The sequence below is a fragment of the Daphnia pulicaria genome, chromosome 7 (assembly GCF_021234035.1).
Source record: "Daphnia pulicaria isolate SC F1-1A chromosome 7, SC_F0-13Bv2, whole genome shotgun sequence".
Taxonomy (NCBI): domain Eukaryota; kingdom Metazoa; phylum Arthropoda; class Branchiopoda; order Diplostraca; family Daphniidae; genus Daphnia; species Daphnia pulicaria.
The window spans coordinates 16,112,130-16,128,512 of record NC_060919.1 but is presented as its reverse complement, the minus strand read 5'-3'; the positions used below and the strand labels follow the sequence as shown (position 1 = coordinate 16,128,512).

General features: G+C 39.2%; 4 protein-coding genes and 1 long non-coding RNA gene across 6 annotated transcripts; 3 read left to right on the top strand and 2 right to left on the bottom strand.

The window, feature by feature from the left end:
• Positions 1-282: 282 nt before the first annotated feature.
• Positions 283-1,798, top strand: LOC124348616. The gene is made up of 5 exons (XM_046798840.1): positions 283-415; positions 527-705; positions 819-922; positions 1,027-1,154; positions 1,232-1,798. Exons 2-5 carry the CDS (start codon positions 586-588, stop codon positions 1,582-1,584), a joined length of 705 nt encoding a protein of 234 aa, XP_046654796.1. The 5' UTR covers positions 283-415; positions 527-585; the 3' UTR covers positions 1,585-1,798.
• Positions 1,799-1,960: 162 nt separating this feature from the next.
• LOC124348610 (trypsin-1-like) lies at positions 1,961-3,986 on the top strand. Of its 2 annotated transcripts, none has more exons than XM_046798831.1 (8): positions 1,961-2,047; positions 2,180-2,380; positions 2,544-2,789; positions 2,873-2,961; positions 3,026-3,158; positions 3,220-3,364; positions 3,440-3,585; positions 3,663-3,986. In XM_046798831.1, exons 1-8 carry the CDS (start codon positions 1,991-1,993, stop codon positions 3,822-3,824), a joined length of 1,179 nt encoding a protein of 392 aa, XP_046654787.1. In that variant the 5' UTR covers positions 1,961-1,990; the 3' UTR covers positions 3,825-3,986. The 2 variants fall into 2 exon arrangements, with proteins under 2 accessions (XP_046654787.1, XP_046654788.1); XM_046798832.1 differs by having other exon boundaries at positions 1,968-2,047; positions 2,183-2,380.
• Positions 3,987-4,584: 598 nt separating this feature from the next.
• Positions 4,585-8,117, bottom strand: LOC124348608. The gene is made up of 9 exons (XM_046798828.1): positions 8,017-8,117; positions 6,501-7,921; positions 6,297-6,413; positions 6,170-6,232; positions 6,016-6,069; positions 5,788-5,841; positions 5,617-5,727; positions 5,399-5,548; positions 4,585-5,331 (listed from the first exon to the last, which is right to left on the bottom strand). Exons 2-9 carry the CDS (start codon positions 7,336-7,338, stop codon positions 4,850-4,852), a joined length of 1,869 nt encoding a protein of 622 aa, XP_046654784.1. The 5' UTR covers positions 7,339-7,921; positions 8,017-8,117; the 3' UTR covers positions 4,585-4,849.
• Positions 8,118-10,739: 2,622 nt separating this feature from the next.
• Positions 10,740-11,460, top strand: LOC124348619. Its single transcript, XR_006920062.1, has 3 exons — positions 10,740-10,925; positions 11,009-11,142; positions 11,211-11,460. It is a non-coding gene; the product is annotated as an uncharacterized LOC124348619 (long non-coding RNA).
• Positions 11,461-12,210: 750 nt separating this feature from the next.
• On the bottom strand, positions 12,211-15,785 carry LOC124348606. The gene is made up of 4 exons (XM_046798825.1): positions 15,565-15,785; positions 15,080-15,483; positions 13,427-15,012; positions 12,211-13,366 (listed from the first exon to the last, which is right to left on the bottom strand). The coding sequence occupies exons 1-4, from the start codon at positions 15,700-15,702 to the stop codon at positions 12,366-12,368; spliced, it is 3,129 nt and encodes a 1,042-aa protein (XP_046654781.1). The 5' UTR covers positions 15,703-15,785; the 3' UTR covers positions 12,211-12,365.
• Positions 15,786-16,383: the final 598 nt, after the last annotated feature.

Below are 16,383 nucleotides of genomic sequence, written 5' to 3'. Positions count from 1 at the left end.
GGTTTCATAGCCGTGTTTTCTTTGTTTCTTTGTTTCTTTGTTTTTTGTTGTTTGGTGGTGAGAAATGATAAACGAAACTACTCGAAATTAATACGCCCTTAAAAAAAAGTATACAATTTGGTTGTTTTCCGACTCTTACCCCTTTTGTCATTTTTTCTTACTTAGCCTTTTTCAATTTTCAATTTTTCTTTTCTTATTTTATTTCAACACCCCTTACCTTTTCATGGTGCTTTTTTTAGTTTCTTCTGGCGTATCAAATTTCGCCTTATTAAGAAGTCGACGAACCCTTACATTGCGGTCTGTGCGGCAACGCACCAGTTCACCCATTCTGTTTATCACAACCGTTGTCGACTGCACAACATTTGCATAGTCAACTGCTGTCGTCTACAGTTGTACGCCCTCAGCCATAAGGAAAGTGAAAATTTAGAAAGTGTAAAGACTTGAAGATATTTAGTTGTGTATAGCCATAATCAGCCATATTCTGTTTATTATCGCCAATTACCTGGATAAATACGTAAACAGGAAGCGTTTTACTTAATTCCCAAATTGTCCAAGTCCAAGCACTTTGGAAATTGATCAACAGAAATGGAGTCAGACCCAGAATCTGCACCCAAATCCCAGGGCAAAATCCGATCGAATTTTCTTCTGACCTGTTCCATCATCAACATTTTGATTTCTTCGCTTTGCGAACGTTTTTTTCTGGAGGTATGCGTGTTGCCTCCGTAATTATATTTTGAATTTGGTTATTCTTGATTTTTTTAAGTTTCAACTTTTTTGAACAATTTATGCAATAATTGAATTATCTCATTCATAAATAGGATAGTTGGAGACCATTGATCGGCCAAAATAAGTGGGGATCGATCACGTATATCGTGGCGGGATTACTCGGCTTCAGCGCTTCCTACAAGCCAACAAGACCAATGTGAGGCTCATTAAAAGACAGTTCTAAACAACATTTTGATTTCGTTACAACAAAATCGACTAGTAATAAATTGTTTTTAATTAATTTTGCTTGTGATATTCTAGAATTATTTCGACGACGGTTTTTTCTTCTTTATCAATCTGCTTCGCTCTCATTTCCGGATGTATAACTTTGGCTCAAGGCTTCAGTCAGTGCCCAACGACTTACTTTCCGAGTCCTTCTGGGAATAATGGTATTATTAATCCATAAGATTTTTAGGTATTTGGAAATATTGACATTCAATAAAGATGAGAAATTTCTTGATTGCAGGAGTTTGTTACTTTCAAGTTAAACAGCTAGTCTTGGCCATCGTCAACCTCGTCTCTTTCGTTAACAATGTTATCGTCATTGTTTTGTTGAGTAGAGTCTTCGTCTGTAAATGTTGCCTGTCCGCCGACTCGTCAGTCCCAGTTCAGTTGGTAGTTCAGAATCCGCCGCAACCGACGCCCATGTGGGTCATTCCCCCGGATGGACAGCAGCCACAACTTCAGTCTCACCCGACGGTGGTCTACTCGCCATACCAACTGCAACCGGTACCCCAACAAGAGCAGCAGCAATGGCAGACGGATCAACATCAACATCCACCCGGATTCATGGATCATAAAGATCCCATTTGTTGGTGACTATCACGGAGAAATCGCTTATTTGTAAATAACGCCAGACATCTGGCGCATATATATAAGTAATACACACCTGAACCTTAATTATATGGGCGCCTGTTGGTTACGAATCTGAAAAGGTTGGGAATGTAAGTGGATCATTGACTCTTTATTCTGACGTAGTTGTCGTCTGGCAAAGGCAATTACAATTTGCATAAATAATAAAAGCTTTTGCCCCAAATACTTTGTTGACTCTGATCGTTGCCACTTGCGCCAGGCAGTTGGCATCCAGTTGAACAAACTCAAATTCTTGGCAACAACAATTCTTTGTTATCGATGGATAAATTATATTTGGGGCAATATAAGAATGCCAGCTCGCATTCACAAATTCATAGTGTACCTGAAACTCTTTCAGAGCACGCTCTCCGGAATGAAAGGACTCACAGTTTCCATCATTTGGATTGCAGTTTGCTATGCCGCAGTCGCCGTAAGTTAAAATCTTTTATTTTCTCTCTAATGCTTGGATTCAGTCTTAAATTTATTTGTTATTTGGTTTTAACAAGGATTTTATTTCACTCTTCAATTTAAAATAATTATTCATTTTTTTACTTATTTAAAGAAGGCGCAGAATTTTCTGCACAACTCCAACACGGACTTGGCAGCTGAAAATTCCTGCTATACGACGGATGGTGAAATTGGCAAATGCACATCGGTCCGCTCCTGTTACCCGGAATTAAAGTTGTCCGAATTGAGAAATTCGAAATTGTGGGCTGCCAGTACACGCGGTACTTGCCATTACGTCCAAACAAATGGCAAACAGGTGATGACTATATTGGACTATTACACAAAATTGTTAAGAGCAACAGAGTATAAATATAGTCTAATAGTCGATTACGGAAGATTCGGATGACTTAAACCTAACATAAATTTCATGCAATTTTTGCCATTGTGATTTTACTATATCAATAAATTTTGTTTTCCAGGTCTATGGAGTGTGTTGCCCATCACAGCCAGCAGCCTCAAGAATGCAACCTCGAAATATCGACTCGGTAGTCATTGACAGTCTGATCGATCGAAAAAATGAAGGAGTATCTCCGGAAGCCGAAACTACTATGATTATTATGGACAGACAAACCGGCTGCGGTGCAGGCCCATTCAGATCATTGAACACTAACGAACAGAAGATCGTTGGTGGTACCGAAGCCATTAAGAATTCCTGGCCTGGCATAGTCAGTTTCTATCAAAATTGAATTCCTGAAATCCATCACGAAAAATATAATTGTTCTTAATCTATATTAATTAATCTATACAGGTGGCACTGAAGAACAACGGCCGTCAATTCTGTGGTGGATCGTTGATGTCTCCGACTCACATCCTGACAGCGGCTCATTGCGTAGCTCAGTAAGGACAGCACATTAATTCAATAATTTTTTAAAAATTGAATATTTATGGAATGATCGTTCAGTATGTCTTCGTGGGACGTTTCACGATTGACCGTGGAGCTGGGCATGCACGTTCTCAAACCGATCAGTGACGCCCAAGTGTCGAAGAAAGTCCGTCGCGTGACCCGACACAAAGGATTCGATTCGAGGACCTTGGTGAGTAATAAAAACCATCTTATGAATTAATTGAATTTTGAACTCCGATTAAAATTCGCAGTACAACGACATTGCCATTTTGACGATGGAGTCTCCCGTGTTATTCACGTCCAAGATTTCACCTGTCTGCTTGCCACCAGCAGGATCAACTGACCAATACACCGACAAAGATGCAGCGGTAATAGGATGGGGAGCCCTGAAAGAAGGTAGCTACATAATACCTGCCAACGAACTAATATCGAGTTTGAATGATTTTTAATGAAATCGATTTCTCTCCACAGGTGGATCTCAGCCAAATGCGCTGCAGCAAGTCACCGTTCAGATCATTGCCAATTCAAAATGCAAAAGCAGCTACGGGAGTGACGCTCCTGGAGGGATCGTCGATCACATGCTGTGCGCTGCTTATCCCGGCAAAGATGCTTGCAGTGTAAGGATAAATTAATAATGTTACTGCCACGACTAGACCAGCAATGAAATGACACGTTTGCGGCTGTAAATTTGCAGGGTGACAGTGGCGGTCCACTTCTCGTCCAGTCGTCCCCAGGATCCCCTTGGATCCAGGCTGGAATCGTCAGTTGGGGAATCGGATGCGCCCAAGCGAAATATCCCGGAGTGTACACCAGAGTGACGTCTTTTATGAACTGGATCGGGAAAAACACCGTCTGAAGACTTCAGGAAATCAGATAACATCTCCAGAAGGCCAGTGAAACGCATCAGGGGGTGGTAGGGGATAAGCGGAACGACTTTTTTCACTTTCGAATGTTAAATCATATTCTATATTATTGGCTTATCAATTTGAACACGCGTTATTACAGCACTATACTTCTGTTTTGTTAGTTTTTCAACCAGGTTCATTTTTGAAAATAATTTTCTAGCTACATTTTTCTTACTTAGCCCTTTCCTTTTTCCCTTTTCTTTTTTATGGGGTTTATTTTAATTTTTAACACCCATTACCTGACTGCTTTCTTTGTTCTTTCTGGCGTAGTAAATTTGCTTTCTTACTGAAAAGGACCCCTGCGGAGAAAGTTATTTCAATTACGGCAGGTTATAACCACTGCAATTCGGACTGCATTGACATTCCATATAGAGATCACTGCACTGCAACTACAAATTATACAACTTAAATCTTGATACGAATAAGTCCATATGTCCTATACGATTGTGACTTTTAAATGGGTCCATTGTGTGATATAGCACGGAAAAATCGCACTTAAAGCAATTAAGAATAACCTCTAAAAATTATGTAGATGTTAACTTTTATAAGTTAACTGCGGCAACCTTTTTGAAATATGAGAAATCGCTACAAAATAAATTTTTATAAGCATTGATGAAAGCTTAGCAGATGAGAGATAACTCGATTATATAGCTTTGAGTAATGAATTTGATAGTTGATATTTTACACCTCTATTTGTTTTGATCAATTTGCGAATCAGTTTTTTACTTTATGCATCTTTATTTTCATAGACAGAACTCTTTTTGTGTGTATTCCGATTGCCTATTTGCATACAAAGTAAAAGCCCTTAAAAAAACGAATTCCATCCCTCAATGAATTAGAATCTATTTTTTTTTTTTTCGTTTTCTTCCATTCCCTCTCCTATTACCCAACGGAAAATTCATTTGCAATTGTCATTTGTCCGCATTTGTCAGTCGATTATCATTTTGCGCATTTCGGATGAACACAAATCTCATCATCAGAGGGACGCGGCAATTTCCTCCTCCAACATGAAACCAGTGAAATGTGTGAGGTGCTCAACACTGTTGTCCTGCAAAAAATTAACTAATGATGATGTTGGCGTATGATAATTCTGCACCCAGACTTGATCGCCCGTCTTCAAGTTCAGCGTCGACTGTATGCTCAACGGAGCCATTTGATGACCATTGGTATTCTGTTTTTGAATTCTACCTGACCCCATTTGAATCCCGTTCACATAAAGACCAATTCCTATTTGGGCAATGCTAAAAAAATCTCCTGTTCCCGTGAATGAAAAGAAATAAATTCCCGTTCGCGGTGCCGTGAATTTCCCCGTTAGCAAATTCATGGCATTTCCCTCGTTCACCCGCACCAACTCAAATGGAATTGGAGTGTTTTTCGTGGAGAACGAAGAATTTCTTTGGACGTAGAAATGGACGGGCGCTGATTTGACGTCGGCGTATCCGATCCATTTTTGTGTTTCTGTAAATAAAAAATAATAATTAAATAGACAATTAGCTAATAACCAGTAAACGTTAACAAGTCGTACCATTTCGATCAGGATAAAAGTTACAGAAAACCATTTCCATTTTCTTCGATCCTTCCACTAAAAAGAATCCACTAATTTTATGCCCCATTCGCTGCACATCCGAACAGGAAGTTGGCCTTCTACCAATGTCAACGATTTCACTCGTCCTGGCTATTGATAAAAAATAAAAATATTTTTATTCCTCTCGTATAAAAGAAACTTCTCATTTATAATTTTACTATTTAATTTTGTTGTCAGATCCATAATGACATTATTCGCCGTGCTTCTCAGTTCCGTCCTCGTTGTGTTCAAATTGGTTGTTATTGTAGTTTCCAAATGACTTGAAGTTGCTGAACAATTTCATTGGATCACACTAAAAGAATTTTATTTATTTGCAGAAAAAAAAATACCTCTCAGTTCGTTTCTCAACTTGTCTTCGGTGGTTTTGAGTTGATTAGTAATTGCTGTGAAACAAACAAATTCAGAAAATTAACGAATATTATGTTAGTTTTATCTATTAGGCTACATGTATAACAAGGAATTATTAATTATTTTTATTTCATAGATATTTTAAAAAAGATTTATTTTTATTTATTTTCTTCTCCTCTGCTTTATATTAAATTCAATATCTGATTTACCTTTGAGTTCCGTTGGCAAATTTCCGGTCATGATTTTCATCTCTTTTTCTGTCGCTAAATTTATCGAAAACAAGGATATAATAACATTTTGTTCTTTTTCTGTTCTTAATAAATAGCTATTAGGGGCTAGTAATACGAAAGAATAATATAATACTGTTTAATTTTGTTGATAAATCATTGACATTGGCCCTCGTTTTCTCCAATTCCTGGATAGTTCCTGCAAACCATTTTTGGTCTAATTCACAGTCAGATTCTGCCAATTTTTAAGTAATTTTATAAACCGTCGAATTTATTAGTTAAATAAATGCTCGTGTCATTTAAATTATTCTTCACATTCCCCAGTTCAGTATTTGTTTTTACCAGGTTCATCACATTTGCTTTTAAGAGAGCTGTAGTGGCTGCAATGAAATGAAAAAATAAAAATAAAATTAAGACAAATAGTTCGGGAATGCCTAAGCAAATGTCTTGAAATTTGAGTTTGCTACCTTTGATTTCATCCTTCATATTGTTCCATTCGTCAGTGACGACCAATTCAGCGTGTTCCATAAATTTGATCGGTACCGACAGTTCTGCGTTGGTGTAACGGACACGGACGGTACGATCCTGAAACGATTGGGAGTCACGAAATTTGTCCAAATTGATTTTGCTCAGTTGCATGGGTTTGGGCACGAACTTCTCTCCGTTCCATCGGACGTAGTTTCTACTTTCTTGTAATAATTTTTCCACGTCTTCTTTCCACATTTCGACCCATCGGGAACTATCGGAATCGTTTGCCATTTTCCCTGAAATGGCTGAACTGATTCTGTCCACGTCAGCCCAACTGTCGGAGTCATAATTGTGTTGAATTCTTTCTTTATTCTCTGCATTTCTATTTTGTTCAGTCGACTGACTTAGGCCTATTGCAAGTTCCCATTTTTCGGTTTGATTGCGGCTGGATACCTCTTGATCCATTGCCTGTGATCTTCTTTCATTTTCGTTTGATTTACTATTTTCACGACGTAAATGTTCCCCTCTTCTTTTATCGTATTTACTAATCGAAGTCTCCGCTTTTTGAAACATATCCACCAGTTTCTTTTGAGTTTCCGCGTCCAGTATGTCGAAAATTTCAATCAAAGTTTTCGTCGTCCTGTCCGGTCGGTAATTTTCCTCACGCCAGAAAACAGAGTCCCACAACTTGTCGCTTTGATCCTTAATGGTCGTCCTGGACGTGACCATTAAATCCTTTAGAATATTATAAATTTGAGACTCCGTGTCCGGAGACCCGACCTCGGAGTCATCAAATGTTTCCATTCGGATGTTGGTGGCCGTTTCCACCAGCATCATCTTCTCGTCATTGGCCGTCAAGAAAACTTCTTTTTTCTCCGCAAATTTCTGCAAAAGATGTGTGACTATTTGACCGGAAGTGACGCAATCGAAGCTGATGTTTGCCTGTTTGGTTTGCGACGTCTGTGATGAAAAATGTTGGCCTTTTGCTAGTAAGAATGACCTTCTCCAACGGAAGAATTCTCACTTTATCGGATTGTATTTCTTGACCGGTGATTTTATTCAAGTGTTTCAGAACTTCATTTTGAACCTTGTCGTTCCACATAACCACACGAAATCTAATCTCTTGTTGTTTAGCAAGCCTGCTGTACGTACTAGTGGCACTTTTGTGGTCCAAAAGAGCAATTGGAGAATAGAAATATTTTTTCTCGTTGGCAGTCGTCGTTGCCTTGTGATTATTGACGTGTTCGTAAATTTCGATGAGAAAGTTGCCATACTCCACAGAACTTAGCGCTTCCGGTGAGATTTTTGATTTCGCCCAAGAAGAAGAAATACTGTCCGTTTGGCAATCACAGCAGCAAACGGCCAGCAAAAATATGGTGAAGATGCATTTGATTGGAATCGTAGCCATTTCCAATCGAAACTTTGATTTTGTGGGAAATAGAGAGATTTGCAAAGATAATTTAACTGATTAACCATAAAAGAATGCGAATCAATTTCATTAAAAAAATGGCTTACCTTATTTATGTAATATGCGGGAACAGACACAATAAACCGAAGGGATTGAAATATTGAGAGATGTCAGTTTTACTATGTGTAGTCTTATCGAATCAACTGATTGTAACGTATGTTTGAAACTGAATGGGGACTCGCAGTTTACTGCGTCACAGGTTTTAACAGAAATATGATTCCAACTTCCTTTAATTTGGGTTTTTCCAAAGTTTCGGCATCGCATATGGTATTTGGGTTTGCGTGTTAAAGTCCAGCATCCGGCAGTGGACGATAAAACAGAAAAGTCATTTGATAGTCCGGCAGGCGCGCAGACGGCCGGCCTGCCGTTTGTTGATGAAATTTATGCGTGTCGAAGTGTAAATAATACATATATCCATCTCTTACCTCATTACACTTTTATTCGATCAGCCATCAGTTATTTCGAATGCTACACATAAAAAAAAACTAAATTCAGTTTATCGTTTGAAAGTTTGGTGTTATTGAGTCTTTTGTCTTTGTGTCTTTTGAGTAAATAAAAAAATAGTCTGGTAGTTTTCAGACTCTCACCCTTTTTGCCACACTTTACTTACTTAACCCTTTCAATTTAACCGTTTCTTTTCTTTGTTTTTTGTTTTTTGTTTTTTTTTCTGGCGCATCAAATTTGCGTCTACAGACCCTCGCGGCTACTGTGCGACGACACAACAATCAGGAATTTTCCGACATCTGACACATACAAATTGAACCTCCTAAAGCCTGTTGGAATCTGAAAAAGTTGGATTGGGACTATAAGTAGAACGTTGACCCTTTATTCTGACATAGTCTGCGCCTGGCAAAGGCAATGATAATTTGCATTTGACAATAACAATAAAAGCGTGCTGTGCCCCAAATACCTACTTTGCGAGACTCTGATCGTTACGGTAGGCCTACCGATTAATACAAAATAAATTTGCAGTTGAACAAACTCCTTGTAACTTTTGTTATCGATATCAGATAAAATGTATTTTCAATAAAATATAAATAGGCTAATCACAACACACCCATTCACAAATTCTAGTAGACCTGAAACTCTTTCAGAGCATGCACGCTCTCCGGAATGAAAGGGCTGACAGTTTATTCCTGCTGGCACCTGTTCACAGTTTATTCCAGCCGAATAAACCTGATATCATAGGCTACCAGTATACGCGCGGTAGCTACTTGCCATTACGTCGAAACAAATGGAAAACAGCTGATGACTGTTTATACTAGAGACTATTAAAAGAAATTGTTTCGAGCAATAGAGAAAAGCCTAGTCGATTACCTGTAGGCCTACGTATATATTCGGATGACGTAACGTATACGATTTTATTAATATGTCGAACAAATGGCAAACGGGTGGCGATTACGTACAAATAGCTTCTATTCTTTTCTTTGATTGAGACACCAACCGATGACGACCGAAAAATATTCGTATGACGTATAAAAGTATAATGCAATTGCGGTCTGATCGATCAATTTTGTTTTCCAGGTTTACGGAGTGTGTTGCCCGTCAAAACAAGTTTCAAGCTGGACCGGCAAAGATTCTTGCAGTGTAAAAACACATCAAATGTTAGACCAAGGAAATGGCACGTTCGCGGTTATAAATTTGCAGGGTGGTAGTGGCGGACCAATGCTCGTCAGCAAGTCGCTTGCAAGATCCCCAATGATTCGGGCGATTCAGGCTGGAATCGTCAGTTGGAGAATCGGATGCGGCAAAGCGGGAGTTCCGGAGAGTATCATTAGAGACTTTAGAGAGTAGAAATATTTTTTCTCGTTGGCAGTCGTCGATACTGGCTTCTGATTATTGACGTGTTCGTCAATTTCGATGAGAAATTTTCCATACTCGACAGAACTAAACGTATGCGGTGAAATTTATAGTTTCGCCCAAGAAGAAAGAATGTCAGGATTGATGATCCATTGGCAATGGCAGTAGCAAACCGCAAAAGCCATAAAGATGGCGAGTTTGCATTTGATTGGAATCGTAGCATTTTGAGGATTCAAAACCCAAGTCAAAACCGGTCAAAACTTTTCTTTTATGGGAAATAAAATCTAGAGAGATTTGCGAACAAATAATTTATCGACAGACACAATTCCTAACTGAAGAGATTGCAATATTGAGAAATCAGTATGTTTAGACCGGAAGCTTTATTGAGACACGACTGCGCCGCACAATTGATTGGGAAAATCTTGGAATAAACTGCAATTTATTGCGTATTTATTCATAAAGAAATATGATTCCACGCTCATTCGATTTGGGTTTTTCCAAAGTTTTGCAATTGCGTTTGCTATTTGGGTTCGTGTGATTACAGTACAGCATTCGGTGGACGATAAAACAGAAGGGTCATTTGGACTGAGTATTACTTAACGAAATTTATGCGGTTGGAAGCAGAACATATCGTAACATAAACAAACAATTTTTCAAAATATTTTATTCTTAAGCCGCAATTAAAACAAGCTGAAAGTTTATAGAAATCTTGAATGCCACACATTTTTTAAAAATATAAATAAGTTTAGTGTCGTTTTTTAATTTGGTGTTATTGCGTCTTTAAAAAAAATTTGTAATGTCTGGTAGTTTTCAGACTCTCACCCTTTTTGCCACACTTTATCCTACTTACTTAACCCTTTCCTTTTTTATATTTTCTTTTCTTTGTTCTTTCTGGCGTAGCAAATTATTGTTATACGTATAGTAAGTTAGTAACGTATACGCCTCCCTCTACGGACCTTTGCGGCTGTGCGACAACGCAACAATTCAGTCAGTTTGTTATTTTGAACAGCCCCCAAAGAAAATTACGGAACAGGCGGTCCGTATTAAATTTCTTTTTTCCTCAGATTTCTTTTTTCCACTTTGATTGCAGCACTCAAACTAAATGGCCTACCCATTACTGGGGACCCGGGACCCTACACTGGACCGAAACCAACAGGTAACTAACGATTCATTAGTTACTAAAGGTTACTGCAAATTAATGACGATTAATGATTTAAATCAGAATTTGTATTTGTTTAGTCGAAAAAGAGAAATCCTTGGCAGGGAAAAGGAGAAGAGAGAATGTTTCACCTCAGCGCAGTAGCGGATCTGTTGAAAAGGAAATTAATTCTCAAAAGGAGGCTATGCCCAAGTAAACTCCTCTCCAGGCAGGGGTATGCAGAAATTGAAACATAATAATATAAAAAATAAGTATCAAAGGCTTATTATACCATACCAACAGCAACCGGTGACCCAACAAGGGCAGCAGCAATGGCAGGCGGATCAACATCCATCCGCACCGTCGAATTTCCCCACAGCATCCAGCACCGATCCGGTGAGCCTTGCCAATCCATCTCCGCCACCTTATTTGACTGCGGCTGCCTCGGAACCTCTAATGAAGAAAGGCAGTTACAAATCTTGATTGTTTAAGTTAAAAATCGAATGTAAATTCAGAAATTGACTGTCGACAAATCAGAGAATAAACATAAACAATTACCATTGAGGTTAAATAGTTTTGTTTTAAATTTCTTCTTTCAATTGATGCCAACACAAATCACAAACGTCGTCGGTGCCAATTATTAATTTAGTGTTTTTTTTATTTCAACTTATATAATTTCATATTTTTCCACGCTCATATGTATATATAGATCCCAAGGGTAATTCGACCAAGTGTCAGACTTTTCAAACACATGGCAAAGATCCGGTCTCTGATTACGAATGTGTTCGCTGTTTTTAGTTGTTGGAGCTCGGAAAAAATTCGTCCAACTCACCAATTGTACGATTCCTTGAAATCGTCGCTGTACACGTTCCAGAGAGCTAGCAAGGATGAAAACGGATAATCGACTTTTATGAAGAAGAGTTTTCTCCAGGAGTATCCTCAGAAGAAATTGGATCGTTTGATCGCCGCACTGAAACTCATTACTGGGAACCCTATACTGGACCGAAACCAACAGGTAATTACATATTCATTAATTACGAAAGGTGACTGAGTTGATTATTAAGATCTTTATGTTTGTTCAGTCGAGAAAGAGAAATCCTTGCTCCCTATGCAGGGAAAAGGAGATGAGAGAATGTTTCACCTCAGCGCAGTAGCGGCTCTGTCGAAAAGGAAAAAAATCCTGAATAGAACACTAGGAGAGAAATGGACCCAAACGGACCGAAAATCTCTTGTTCGTTGGAAAATACAAAAAAAAAATTATGAGACGGCAACAGAGAGGATCCTTCCTTAAGAAACGATAAAACTGTTTTCTTTTCTGTATTCGAAAATACAACCAAACATTAGACAGCATGAAAAAACAGCTCTTAGTTTTGGGGAGGAAAACGAATTAAACAGGAAACTCAAGAAAGACTAACATTAAAGATAACTAGTGGGACAGTCCATCCATTGAATCCAAAATTAAACTTTCTTGCAATCCATTTTATGCTGAGCCCAGTGCTGACGTTGGCATTCCACGCAGCAATAAACAGTGCTTCGACAACGGCTGCAGCGTTTTAGACTTTGGGAAACTTTCTTGCACGCGGCGCAGCAGTTGTTGTCATTCACGGATCCTCCTAGAGTCGATCTATTTGAAGCATCAGAAGAACGGAGATCCATGTGTGGGTTGTCGCTGTAAAGTGGTGAGACGAATGTAGCCATCCACAGACTGCCTTTTCCCAGTGTAAGGTTTTTTTTCTGCCATTTGCTGGGTGTGATCTTGGATCTGTTGAGCCGCAAGACGAATCTCAAAAGCTGCGAATCTTCAGTCGTTTGGATCGGAATGATCAATGCTTCCTCGCCGCCAGGGAAAACTCGAATAAAATTCTCTTCAGTCTTTTTCTGGGTCCATTTGCCGTCTGCAATGAGTTTTGCTGCCAATCGGAAATCAAAAGCCGAAAGCAAAAGGACTGGTCTGCCCGTCGGAGTTGTTGAAACAGGATCATGGACTAGAAAGAACCAGTCGGGTGCTGGTGCATTCATTCGTTGGATGATGACATAACGAGAACGAGAGGGATCCAAAAACAAAACTCTCATAACGTAACGAACGGCATTCAAAGGAGATCTTTCCATCAGCGAAATATTCTCTAGATGATTAATGTTGAACTGGCTTCTAATGTGATTTTCCAAGGACGGTCGGAGTGATTCTTCTTCTTTCCAAGGTTTTAGTTGATCTAGATCTAAGACGTTGTGCAAATCGGCAGCAGGTTCGTATTCACACGGCCATGGTTCCCACAATGCTTTCGTTAACACTAAATCAACATGGCGGCTTTTGTGATGAAGGGTAGCGTGGATGTCATCGACAAGGATCGGATACGGAAATGACAGCGACAACGGCTTGTACTTTTCCGGCTGGTTCAGTGACAAAGTAATCTCGTGACAGGATTCACAAGGCGCCTGATGATTTGTTGCTACTTTTAACCCTAAAATAAATAAAATAACAAAATTAACAGACGAAATGGCAAATAAGTTCAAAAACCCACCCGAGACATTTTTGGATGAGGTAATGTTAATTTTCAGACGGAACTGATCTTCTGTCTCGACGCAACTGTCGACCTTCATGCTCAATTCTTCAGGAGAGTGAAGCTCAAGTTCGGTTTTCGAAGGCATAAACGGATAAGGAAAATTCCAGTCCTCGATCTGCACTGATTCAAACGACTCAAAGACGACAAATTCTGAACCGTTCGGTATATCCACGATGATAGCACGATGAGTTTTTTCGAGCCCGTGATGAGGAATTAGGAGAAAGGAAATTGAAACGTCTTGGAATCCGGTTGAGGAATTTTCCAGTTCCAATTGAAAGTTGTCGATGAAATGGACATCTGGTCCAGAAAAGTCAGAACAGTTCCCTTGCTTCGCTTTCGGCAGGAGTATCAATCGAGGTATTGGAACTCCTGATACAGCAGCTCGTACAGAAGCACGAAGCAAGAATTTGTTGGAGGACGAAGTAGGAATCTTTGCGGATAACTTAAGAATCTTCTGGCCATCTTTCCAAGCATCAAGTGTTCGTCTAGCGAGCTCAAAATTGGGATGCATCTCCTCCGGCCTGACATCTTTCTTCAGCCAATGGTCTCCTCCAAGCCGTTGAATCATCGAGTTCACTACGTAGCTGAATGTTTGCGGGGTATACAGCACCATGCCACATCCACTTAGGAATTCAGGAGGGCAACCTGTGATTCGAAAAGGGAATTTCGAAACAAAACAAACGTTCGCTAACTGATCCAGGAATCCGTTGAGTGCTGAAGATGATGACATGGCAACATTATGAAAAGGACGTGCTTTTAGCCAGCAAAGGTAAACAGGGGGCGACATCGGACGTCGCAAGTCAACAAATTCAGGCAATCCTAGTTCGATGCGGCTTTTGAGACGCAATCCATATATAGTTGGAATCATGCTCAACGGACAACAAAGGGCTTTCTCGACGTATAACTTCACAGATCCCTTTCCAAGTGGGAACCAATTTAAAGTTTCGGTGAACAACATTGCAGATGGGTGATCTGACAACTTCCCGCTGCATGCGAGGATCAAATTCACTAATCCAACATAATCTGCAATGTCAGAGCAGTCAATGACGTCGAACTTGTTGACGTTTTCAGAATAGCAGAACTCTATGGCATCCTCCAAGTAGAAGAATAATTCAAAGGTTTGTCCGTCGACGAGGCGCTTTCGATAGAAAGAAAGATGGTTTTTGAGTATTTTCTGGCAGGAAATTATCATCATCTTTCTCTTGTTTGAAGTGTCCAATTCTTCGTTCAGTAGCGGCAAGTATCCGTCAAATGGGCAAAGGGAATAATGGAGTGTCCAGCGGAGTGTTGCGTGGTCAAGCATTGTTGGATTAAGACAAACGATCTTGATATCGTTTTCAAGTCGACAGCTACCTTTTTCAAAATAGCGCTTAGCTTCTTCACGGATATTCTGCCTCGCTGAATCGCTCAACCATTCAATCCCAATACTTCTTTCCAGGTTAGAAGCTAATTCATCAATGACCGTTGAAAAGCTATCAACGTTCATCGCGTTTTCTATTTCTCCTTCATTCTTGAGGCCCCATATTTTACAGATATACAGTTCCCTGGAAAATAAAAGAAAATATAATTTAGTACATCAATCTAGTCATAAACTTGAACCAAAATGTTTACCTTTCTAAGCCAACTTTTTTCATAAAAATAATAGCTTCAAATTCAGTTTTTGACGAAACAGAAAGCCAAGTACTCCACACTTTCTTTAATATTTCAGACTGACTAGTTTTGGGGACTGAGACATTTTCAGGGAACACACCATTCAACAGGTCCTTCAAAATTCCTTGAAATCGCTTACGGGTGACTTCTGGCCATTCAAGATTATACCAAACATCCCAAAGGAAAGCAAAGTCTTCATCATCTTCAGGGTTGAAATCAGGGGCTGATATTATTTTCAAAATAATGATGTTCCGAGCTACCACTGATGGATTTAGGTCATTTAAATGGATTTGCATGTGATTGAAATTTTCGTTTTCTGCAATCTGAAGAGTGTTCCTCAGGTCACCACTGCCCAGAAAGAGAACCTAAATGCAAATGGTAAAACTCAGTAATCAGTTATCAATCAAACAGATTGATTACTCTGCTGGCAGTTACCAGTTTAATACCTTCAAGGATGAATCGCATGGGTTAAAACCACCTGGTTCACAATTGAAGTCTTGCAACACATTTCGACTTCGGGTATTTCCAAAAGGGTAATTTATAGGAATAACTTCAGTTATGCCACGTTTTACAGAAGTCAACATTTTAGCTATAATTTTGTGTTTGTTTCACAGTTCGCATGCAGAACAATCAAGTCAAGAATCAACAAACAACAATGGCGATGAAAAATAAATTTATCGTATTTTTTCCCACGCGTACACTAGAGGGCAGAGGATGCGCTTGACAACGACACAACGAGTCAGTACACCATCTAGCGGTCGGCATCCAATGACTTACATCAAGGGCGCGGAATTACGATTCGAATTATTCTAGGGTTTTTTATTTTTGAAAGGGTTCTTGGATTAATCTGCGACGGACTAATAATACCGCAATATAATGATGCCGCAAGGTAAAAATTACTCATATAAATAATAATAATTCTACCTATTAAGTTAGGATCGAAATTTTGGAATTATCTAATAAGTAATAACGAAGGTAACTTTGATTGGAAATCGGTCAGAGTATATCACTTTCTAAATGTGAGCAGTGCCATAAGCACACACACAAATTTCAATTCATCAAAATAAGGGAGAAAATAAATTTCACCTAAATAAAACCGTCCAACAAGCAACAAGTCAATCGATATTTTTAGATCAATAAATAATAATTATATCACGTTCAAACTGCGTCCAAACAGTTGACACGCGCCCACCTTTCACCATTACACACACACACACACACACACACACACACACACACACACACACACACACACACACACACAC

Coding starts and splice junctions, on each gene's coding strand:
- LOC124348616 (XM_046798840.1), top strand. CDS start 586: ATGGAGTCAGACCCAGAATCTGCACCCAAATCCCAGGGCAAAATCCGA. Junction 706..818: donor GCGAACGTTTTTTTCTGGAG/GTATGCGTGTTG, acceptor ATTCATAAATAG/GATAGTTGGAGACCATTGAT. Junction 923..1,026: donor TACAAGCCAACAAGACCAAT/GTGAGGCTCATT, acceptor GTGATATTCTAG/AATTATTTCGACGACGGTTT.
- LOC124348610 (XM_046798831.1), top strand. CDS start 1,991: ATGAAAGGACTCACAGTTTCCATCATTTGGATTGCAGTTTGCTATGCC. Junction 2,962..3,025: donor GCGGCTCATTGCGTAGCTCA/GTAAGGACAGCA, acceptor ATGATCGTTCAG/TATGTCTTCGTGGGACGTTT. Junction 3,159..3,219: donor GATTCGATTCGAGGACCTTG/GTGAGTAATAAA, acceptor TAAAATTCGCAG/TACAACGACATTGCCATTTT.
- LOC124348608 (XM_046798828.1), bottom strand. CDS start 7,338: ATGATGCTGGTGGAAACGGCCACCAACATCCGAATGGAAACATTTGAT. Junction 6,233..6,296: donor TTTAACTAATAAATTCGACG/GTTTATAAAATT, acceptor AATGGTTTGCAG/GAACTATCCAGGAATTGGAG. Junction 5,842..6,015: donor TTTGCCAACGGAACTCAAAG/GTAAATCAGATA, acceptor TTTGTTTCACAG/CAATTACTAATCAACTCAAA.
- LOC124348606 (XM_046798825.1), bottom strand. CDS start 15,702: ATGTTGACTTCTGTAAAACGTGGCATAACTGAAGTTATTCCTATAAAT. Junction 15,484..15,564: donor CATGCGATTCATCCTTGAAG/GTATTAAACTGG, acceptor ATTTGCATTTAG/GTTCTCTTTCTGGGCAGTGG. Junction 13,367..13,426: donor CTCATCCAAAAATGTCTCGG/GTGGGTTTTTGA, acceptor TATTTATTTTAG/GGTTAAAAGTAGCAACAAAT.